We start from the raw sequence: 10,473 nt of genomic DNA, 5'->3' as shown, positions 1-10,473 counted from the left end.
CACGAAGCCGTGTCCCCTGCATCGGCAGGCGGACTCTCAACCACTGCGCCACCAGGGAAGCCCAGAACAACTGTTTTTAAAAGAGCAGGTAGAATGGTTGAAATAGGTTTAAAATGAAAGGAGCTGACATGTTTCTCCCTCTCACACCCAGGATGGGGACTGGTAAAGTGACAAAGCGACCCCATGTTCACCTACATCCTTATCCAGCTGAAGCACAGAGCATCAGGCGGGCTGGAGGAAGGCCTTCTGTCAGAGTTCTTCTCCCTGTGCTAAGGGGCCCCACAGTCCTAGGGAACAGGAAGGAGAACAGCCCAGTGACCATGGCTGTGGCTTCCAGCCTGTGCCCATCCCTCCTGAGACCCAACCCATCCAGCACGCCCCCAACACAGGTCAAAGGCAGCTCACGCCCACGCTATTATCCACCTTGCCTGTGTCTGTCTTCTCCACTTTAAGGTAACGCTAGCAAATGTCTGGGATGACTTTGGCCTTCAGAAAAAGTTTTTAAGAATATTCACAACGAGACTATGTGGACTGAGAGTTTACACACACACGCACACACGCACACACGCACACAGGAGCACGATCAACTTAATGGGGAACAAAGGAGCAAACATTTTTAGTTTCAGCAAAGTTGCAGGCTCTCTTCATAATAGTGAAAATCATGCAGTTGCCTTCACTTGGATAAATCTGTCATTTGATCAAATCTTCTATATATTTTTTCACCAGTCATGACAGTATCATGTGTTGCATTATGAAGAGTATTTTTACATGTGAATGGCTGCCCCAATGGCTCCTGTCGTTAGGGGGCCCTGTCCCCCACTGCTGCCACCATTTAAAATCTCTGCTTGCTTTCTTATCTTCCCCTACAGACTGTGTCTGATATTGGTTCTCACCCTCCTCCCCTTCAGCTTTCTCCTCCTCCTTCCCCATCTACCTGTAACCCTATTCTAGGCACCTGCTTGCCCCAGGGCCAATCCTAGTATCCTGCGATAAAATGACGGAAAAGGCGGCAGGGAAGAGACTCCTACTTGTTCCTTAGCTGCTCCTTAGACCTCCTTCTGCAGGTCTGACCCCTGAATTACTCTCGGGGGCTCCCGGCTCCCTCACCCTAGACCTTCTCCGGCTTTCACCTTGGGCTTCCAAGGGGCGAACAATTCCCTGAACATTAAAGTCAGCCAACACTTTCCTCTTCAGTTCAGCAAAGGCTCCTTCCAGCTTCCTACAAGCCTCTCCTATTTATTTCCTGGACCTTTAAGAGCCTACAGTTCAGGCCCCAAGATCAAGGAAGAAATTCACAAAAGCTTAGGACTGGTTTTTCTCTGAAGAGGCGATGAATCTGATTTTATCCTTTGTGGACAAAGACTCACTCTAAGTTCCTCCTTGTACTCTAGTCTCCCTTGACAGAGCGGGAAGAGTAGACAGAGAAGTGGGGTGCAGATAGAGAAGTGGGGGGGCAGATAAAGTGGGGTTCAGATAGAGAAGTGGGTGCAGATAGAGAAGTGAGGGGGCAGATAAAGTGGGGTGCAGATAGAGAAGTGGGTGCAGATAGAGAAGTGGGGTGCAGATAAATTGGGGGGCTGATAGAGAAGTGGGTGCAGATAGAGAAGTGGGGTGCAGATAAATTGGGGGGGCAGATAGAGAAGTGGGGGCAGAAGAAGGTGAGTATTTGGCTTCCTGACTCTTCTCCAGGCTGTTTCCTAACTGGACTCAGTGCTCTACACCACCTTCCCTGACCCACCCTCTAAGTGAGGTGCTGGTCCTGTTACTCGCCCTGCCGTTGCCTTGGAATTCTCCACAGTACTGTTTCCACACTTGGCCAGAGCAGAAACACTGTCTCACTCACCATGCACCTTCAGTGCCTAGAACAGAGCCAGGACCACAGCAAGTGCAGAGGGAAATAGTTGTTGGACGGAAGGAGTGAACTCTCCTTAAGAATCTGAAAGCGTCATAAATCTTTAGATTTTACTTCACTGCATTTCACGGTGTGAAATTACTTTCTATTATGGTAGAGCATTTGGAGATTTATAAATGTCTCAAAGTATATCCCTCATAAATAGCAAAGTCTATTTTATTCTTTTAGAAAACATGTAGGTTAAAGGGTCATGCCTGGACTGGCCCATGGACCTAATTCACTGCCATAGAACCCAGTTTCTGTTGGAAAATGCACTTCACATTCTACACAAACAGCATCCATAAGGCAGAAACAGTTTCTTCTCTATCATTAAGGATAGGTTTACAATGTGATGAAAATGAACGGAGATGGTCCTACACGCTGACCATGGCAGTAACCTTGGGGGGTGGGGAGGGATTTGGTGAGGAGCCTGTGAAGGGACACTGCCGCCAAGTGGCACTTTGTAGAACCACAGGCACTTCTTTCACAAGAAGTAACTTCCCTTTTTGGCTATCATACACCAATGCTTATTATTTCACATGTTCAGTATATGTGTAAACTAATAAAAAAGAACATAGAATTACCCCCAAATTCTTGGTGTTATGATACAAAGTCAGTTAAATATAATTTTAAAAAATCAACATTTCTTACCACAAGAACGTCAATACAATAAGCCATCTCAGCACCAACAACGCGGAGATTGCTTACAGCGTGGATATATTGCAGCAAACCATTAATCCAGTCTAAATTAATGCAGTTCACATCTTCTACTTTTAGGAACACCTAAAAAGATTTATTGTAAGAATTAAAGAAAATCAAGGTGCCTGAACAACTGATTTCACAATAAGAAATAACATTTGCAGGTATTGAGAACCTACTACATGCTAGGCTCTGTCCTAACCCTTTTACATATATCAACTTAATACTCATTTAAAGAGAAGGAAACCTAGGCACAGATCGGTTAATTAACTTGCCCGTGACCACAGAGCTAGTAAATAGGACCATAATATGATTTCAGACAGCCCGACTCTACCACACTATATGGCTTATAAATAATTAATTGCTTACTACGTTAGCAGTCTATTAACCTTGGTATAAGAGAGGAAAATTAATTTCATGGATTGAACTTGGAAATGTTTTCCTTAAATTAAATGAGAAATTTATCATACCACTCAATCTTTTGTCAAAGATGAGAATTTACCAAAGAATAATTATAAAAATCTTCCATCATAATCTGTGATTCATAGCAAGTGAAAATAAATGGGAAATGGGTAATTCATTTGAGGCCTTGGGACATGGACAATGTGAATAACTGAATGGAGAATTTCCATGAATACATTAGTACCTTGCAAAGTACATTCACATTAAACATAAAGCTTTCATACTAGTGTAAAGAAGCGTTCATTCACATCATACACCGCACATGTCTTGCTGCCATTGCCATCTGATTTCCATCCAGGTATGTTGATATGGGTGATCTTGTCTGTTTCGAAGTGTGAGACCTGGATAGTTAAATAATTAGCTGCACTGATTTCCTGTTTCAGGTGAAAAGAAATTAAGGTAAAATAATTGAAAATTATTTACTATTTAGTAAAATTATTCTAAATTTGCTCCAAAGTCTTCCTCTAAATTTGATTTTAACAGCCTTCTTTCATACATTTTTATCAAAGAAATAGTTACTGCTACATATTGCAAAAGTACCAAGAAATTATTAATGCATTACAAAGTGCAATATACAAATTTAATCATAAAGGAAATAAACATGTTTGGTTTTGAGGCAATGTTTAGAAGACAGTGTTGGGTCAGTTTCAATCAGAATTTCAGTAAGCCTTACTTTTGTATAGTATTTTTCAGTTGTCAATATAATTCATGAGAATTATCTTATTGGAGACTTAGAAGCATGCTCCAAAGGTGGCAGAATAGATTGTCCACCATACTTTATGAATGAGGAATAGAGGTTAGACTTTCACCACATGAAACACAACAGCATATTAAAGATAATTTTATGGGATTATGTTAAATATTGTTTTGTATATCTTGTACTTTGTTGGATGGTTTTTATAACCAAACTCTCAAAGACTTATAGAATGCTATGAATTTCAGTGATTTTGTTATTAAAAGAAAAATTAAGTCACCAGTATAAGCAATTCTCTTGAGAAAAAATAAAAGCTCTAATCAGCAAATAGCAACTTTGACAATGGTACTCCTAAACTGAAAAGCAACACATTTAGATACTTATGAAACTGAAATTAAGAGCCTATTACTAGCTTCCTGTGTTTCACAGTATATGCAATTAATCATACAACGTGCTGACTAAAGTTTCTCCAAGACTGCAAGCAAACGATTATGAGAATCCTAAGTTGGTTTACATGGTAATAATTATAATACAGATAAAACTCATGTCTACCTATGTTGCAGGGTACTCTATAGAGTAGCACATTTAACCCTCTCAACACTGTGAGGTAGGTACCTTTACAAATTAGGAAGCGGCGTAATAAGAAATCAAGTCACTTGTCCAATAGTACTGCAGCTAATGAGTCCTGGAGAAGGATTCAAACCCACGCGGCCTTTCTCTGAAGTCATGCACTTAACCACTGGGCTTTCAAGTTGTGATCTGATCATACTGACAGGATGCAGATCAGATGTGGGATTTGTGAGGCAGGTAATAAAATTAATTGTATTGGGGCTTTTTAGGAATCACTTCTCTGCTAAATAATTGAATCCAAGTACAAAGACATTTGTCCATCTGTGTATCTAAAAGAACCCGATGCTTATTTCAACTCCAGCTGGAGCCCTTTAAACTCCTACTATATTCCTGTTTCTACACCAGAAAAACCAATTTTGGAGAGGCAATTTAGTAGAAAAAGTTTGTCTAGTCTTCCCCTGTCACAAGAATAGTTTGAAGAAGGGGGACCTCGAGCAAGAAGCCTCAAAATGGAAATCTGACAAGTATTACTGGATCCAAGCATCCTCTGTTGTCACAAAAGTCATTAAGGATTTAGTAAAGCAGAAAAGGGAGAAAAAGCATTTTTGTTCACTCTACATTCAATCTAACACACCTCTTTAAAATGACACACTAACCTAGAAAGTGGGAAACTCCAAACATCATGAAATCAAAAGGAAGTCAACTTGGATTCTGCTGCCACAAGGATGTAAACTAAAAAGGGTGTCATAAAAGAACATGTTATCCAGAGATAAGGCTGAAGTACTGATGTTTAGCTGGGTGCTGGGGCATTTTCTCTTAACATTCTTATCTTTGAGGGATCATGGAACCTAACTGGCATGAGATCAACCCATTCTATAAGTGCTGACTTCTTTCCATGTGATCTCATTTCCAGCAAGTCAAAAATAGTCACCAGTTAGGCATGTTTTAGCCTTGACAAAAATTGCAGGCACAGAAACCACCGTAATTATGCAAGCTATGCATCACAACTAGCAACTGCAATGAGTCACTCCAGGTTAAGCAGTCATGGATTCATGGGAGAAGAAGTTGGTTTTTTCTTCCAGGAAGGAAACTGAGAAGACCTATGACTCAGAAGACCAAGTTTATTGCAACATGTTTATCCTTGACAATTCCTTAATTGTTTTTCTCATAAACAAAGGTAATCAAATTTATACAGTACAGCATATGGGTCGAGCCTGGGACAATCCTTGTTTTTAGTATCACACCTTGACACATCCTATAACCTAGCTGTTATTAAAAGCCACTTTAACAGCAAACCCTCAGGTGTCTATTGCAAAATTCAGGTACAGATCTGGTTTGTCACACACGATTCTTTCCAAATGGAAGGGAGTGGGGAAGATGTAGAAAACATAGTTGTTATGGCCCTTTTACTAGGAAAGTATTCGGTTTCTGATGTTCTCTTCATTGCCCTTAGGGCTCAGCCTTGCCTAAAGACTGGTCTTCATCACCTTCTGTTTTAGTGCCTGTGCTCTACAAAGTTCGAGTGCATGTCTCTGTCCAGAAGGATAAAGGATCAACTAGTCTTATGAGGACTGAGGGTCAAGACCAGGGGATACAGTTACTCCTGAATAGAAAAATATACCCTGAAAGTCCTAAATGGACAGAGGTGCCCCCAGATATTTGTGTTACATTTGGTAAAATACACATAACATAAAAATTACCATTTTAACCATTTTTAAGGGTGAAATTAACTTGCATTAAGTCATTCACATTGTTGTGCAACACGTTGCTGTGTATCCCTCTCCAGAACTTTTTCATCATCTCAGACTGAAACTCTGTACCCATTAAAACATAATCCCCATCACCCCCTCCCCCAGCCCCTAGTAACTATTATTCTACTTTCTGTCTCTATGAATTTGACCATTTTTGGTATGTTATATAACTGGAATCATAAATATTTGTCCTTTGGTGTTTGGCTTATTCAATTTAGCACAACGTTTGCAAGGTTCATCCATGTTGCAGTATCTATCAGAATTTCATTTCCTCTTTAGAGCTGAGTAATATTCTTCTCTTTGTTTTTTGATAGTTATAAAAATCAAACTTTTGATGACACTTTCCTTATAAGTTTCTCTATACCCAAGATAAGGTCTTGTCCTTTCTTCTTTGTTCTAGCTACATCCATCATCTATAGAGCAGATGGTATATTTCAGTAAAGAGCTATGTGTACATATGTATGTGTGAGTCTGATAAGTAGATAGCTATGTCTGCAGGGTGTGAAGGCATAGAGGAAGGCTGTCTTGACTGGTGAGACTTGCCCTGCATGTGATGGGTCTGATGGAAAGCAAGCCTCAAGGTTACAGATGCAGGTAAAGACTGGAGATGATCTTGCACCGGGGACTGCTCCTTCCCTGGCCCCCTTTCCCACCTGCTCCCTAAAAGTAGATGCTCCACCTGGGTCTAGTATCATGCTTTGTTCTGTCCCCTGAGATCTCATGCACTCTGAGTTTCAACTATCACCTCTGCGTAAAAGACTTTTGAATATATTTCTCCAGCTCTGGACTGCCTGCTAAGCTGTAAGACTAAAATCTTCAATAGTCTGAACAAGCCTCACTTGTCAAAAATTTAACTTTTTCTTTTGCCCTAAATTTTTCAGACAAGAGGGTCCTTTTTCATCCTATCATGCATACATGAAATCTCAGGACGGCTGACGATGTTTAGCATGTCAATTTTCTATTATCATACTCACTCTGATTATCTGCTTCAGGCTAGTTCCCGTGTCTGATCCAAACTGCACTATTGTTTTCCATTCAGTGCTGTCAAATAGAACTTTCTGTGATGATGGAAATATCCTATATTTGCACTGTCCAATACAGTAGCCACTAGCCATGTGTGGCTATTGAGCACTTGAAATGTGGTTGGTGCAGCTGAAGAACTGAATTTTTAATTTTATTTCAAGAGCCACATGTAGTTACTGACTACAGGCACAGTACTAAACGGTCTGGCAGTCCCCTCCAGGCTCTTCCAGCTCCAGGCAAGAAAGTACACTGCAGCCAGAGTAAATGTCCTAAAGCCTCTTAAAAACTCACAGTGGGTCCCTCATGGCTCCCTGGATAATGTCCAAACACCCCAGGAAGGAGTTACACAAATTGTTTCTAAACTATTTTTCTAACTAACTTTACATTTAAGGACTTCCTCTCTGCCTCCAGTCTAACCCAACACGTTGTCATTTATCAAACTATGTGCTCTGTTGTCTCTCTCTTTTGTATGTTTGTTCATACCATTTCCCAGCCTCTGCTTTTGTAAACGCTGCCCATCGTTCAGGACACACCTCAGATCCTCCTCAAAGCCTTTCATTCCCATCCCCACCACCAAGGGGAAGGTAAGCCCTTCCTCACTCTGTTCCCAGAGTCTTTTATTTGTATCTTACATCACAGATCAAAATTTGTGTTGCAATAAAGGTATTTGTTTACATACCTCATTTCCTCAATATAATAAATGTAAGACACTATCTTGTTTATTCAATTTAGTACATAATAGGTACTGTTGTTTGTTCTGTCTTACATGTGGAAGGTTCCCAATTAATATACTAACTGAATGAAATAGCAAATTTACCTCATATGAAACACATAATCAGAGCAATCTTTATATTTAAATACTAGGACAAATATGAGAAAAACATCTGGCTCACAATACTAAAAAGAAGTATTTTCCTTTAACTCAACAGTTTATGCCAGAATTGGTTAATGTATCTATGTCTTCTATATCGGCAGCTGCAGCTTATATTTTAGAACAATCTACGTGTGAAGGCAGCAAGTTAGTTTACCTGATGGACTTTGGGATAATGTCTAGTGTAAAGCAGAAAGCGAGTGTTTATCTTCTCTGGAGATTAGGGTAAACCTGCCATCTTTCTTGACAAAGTCCCAGTCCATGGTATACCATCTTTAAATCACCCCACCCTTTCATAGCTAACTTCTTCTCCTGCAGCAAAAAGACAGAGTGTTAGTATTATAGGAACAAGGCCCAGAGAAAGGCTATGTTTCCCACTAAGAGGGTTAACTGAAATTAGTCTTTAATTTAAACAAGTCTGACTCAGGGAGATTCTTTTCAAAACATGCTCTCCTCTACCCTTTTCATAGCTAACTTCTCCTGCAGCAAAAAGACAGAGTGTTAGTATTATAGGAACAAGGCCCAGAGAAAGGCTATGTTTCCCACTAAGAGGGTTAACTGAAATTAGTCTTTAATTTAAACAAGTCTGACTCAGGGAGATTCTTTTCAAAACATGCTCTCCTCTACCCTTCCCTTCCCACCCCTTCTCCATATTATGGCCAAGACCATGTAGATGGCAATTCTGCAGATGAGAGTGTACGGGCTTTGGAATGATACATTCCTGACTTTGTGTAATTATTTTACCTTTTTTGAGTCTCAGTTTCCTCCTCTGTAAAATGGAGATAATACCACTTACCTTACAGCCTGGTTATGAAGACTAAAGGAACTATTACACAGGATAGCTCTTGTTAACTGGCCTGAGACATAAGATGGGGTACTATGTCTTCCCTGAGCCTCTGCCTTTTCTTATTAGACTTAAGCTTTTCATGAAAGGGATACTTGTGTCACCAGAGCCTAGCACCATGCTCAGCACACAGCAGGAGTCCGATAAATGTTTCAGAGAGTATAAGTGAGAGCAAAGTTTTGTTTAGTTTTAACCATTTCTTCTTTCTAGAGCTCACTTTACTCATCTCTAAAATGAGAGGTTTGGGGAAAACTAGGTCTTCTTTCATTCACTAGCTCTAATTTATTCTTTCACTCTGAACTTACATTTTCATTTTCATTTAATAGCTGAACACAAAAACTAAAAGCTGGTTCTTTCAAAAAATAAACAAAATGGACAAACCTTTAGCTAGACTCACCAAGAAAGAAAGAGGGGACTCAAACAAATAAATCAGAACTGAAAGAGGAGCTATCACTGATACTGCAGAAATACAAAGGATCAAAAGAAACTACTATGAACAATTATATGCTAGCAAATTGGACAACCTAGAAGAAATGGATAAATTCCTAGGAACACACAACCTACGAAGACTGAATCATGATGAAACAGAAAATCTGAACAGACCAATTACTAAGGAGATTGAATCCATAATCAAAAAGCTCCCAATAAACAAAGGACCAGATGACTTCACTGGTGAATTCTACCAAACATTCAAAGAATTAATATCAATCCTTCCCAAACTCTTCCAAAAAATAGCAGAGGAGGGAACTCTTTCAAACTCATTTTACAAGGCCAGCATTACCCTGATACCAAAACCAGACAAGGATGCCCACAAGAAAAGAAACTTACAGGCTAATATCCCTGATTAACATAGATGCAAAAATCCTCAACAAAATAGAGTTCAAAAATACATTAAAAGGATCATACACATGATCAAGTGGGATTTATTCCAGGGATGAAAAGGTGGTTCCACATCTGCAAATCAGTCAATGTGATACACTACATTAACAAAATAAAGACTAAAAATCATATGATCATCCCAATAGGTGCAGAAAAATCATTTGTCAAAATTCAACATCCATTTATGATTAAAAACTCCCAACAAAATGGATATAGAGGGGACATACCTCAACATAATAAAGGCCATATATGGCAAGCCCACAGCTAACATCATACTCAACAGTGAAAAGCTTAATGTTTTTCCTCTTACATCAGGAACAAGACAATTATGCCCACTCTCACCACTTTTATTCAACATAGTATTGGAAGTCCTAGCCAGGGCAATTAGGCAAGAAAAATAAATAAAAAGTATCCAAATTGGAAGTATAGGGAAGGAGTAAAACTGTCACTATTTGCAGATGACATGACAGTATATAAAAAAACCCTAAAGAATCCATCAAAAAACTGTTAGAACTAATCAACAAATTTAGTAGAGTTGCAGGATACAAAATTAATATGCAAAAATCAGTTGATTATATACACTAATCAGAAATAAAAATTAAGAAAACAATATCACTTACAATTGCATCAAAAAGAATAAAGTTTGGGGCTTCCCTGGTGGCGCAGTGGTTGAGAGCCCGCCTGCCGATGCAGGGGACGCGGGTTCGTGCCCCAGTCCGGGAAGATCCCACATGCCGCGGAGCGGCTGGGCCCGTGAGCCATGGCCGCTGAGCCTGCGCGTCCGGAGCC

General features: G+C 39.8%; 1 protein-coding gene across 1 annotated transcript in view; it reads right to left on the bottom strand.

The window, feature by feature from the left end:
- The window catches only part of LOC102973819 (pancreatic lipase-related protein 3), a 25,848-nt gene that overhangs the window by 10,500 nt on the left and 4,875 nt on the right, over nucleotides 1–10,473 (bottom strand). The window contains 4 exon segments of the mRNA XM_055081437.1: nucleotides 2,544–2,674; nucleotides 3,308–3,330; nucleotides 3,333–3,426; nucleotides 8,119–8,362. Coding sequence (XP_054937412.1) covers nucleotides 2,544–2,674; nucleotides 3,308–3,330; nucleotides 3,333–3,426; nucleotides 8,119–8,362 — 492 coding nt within the window.

This window comes from Physeter macrocephalus, chromosome 20 (genome assembly GCF_002837175.3).
Source record: "Physeter macrocephalus isolate SW-GA chromosome 20, ASM283717v5, whole genome shotgun sequence".
In the NCBI taxonomy this organism is placed as follows: Eukaryota; Metazoa; Chordata; class Mammalia; order Artiodactyla; family Physeteridae; genus Physeter; species Physeter macrocephalus.
Note: the sequence above shows the minus strand (reverse complement) of the source record. Positions and strands in the feature narration are given on the sequence as shown.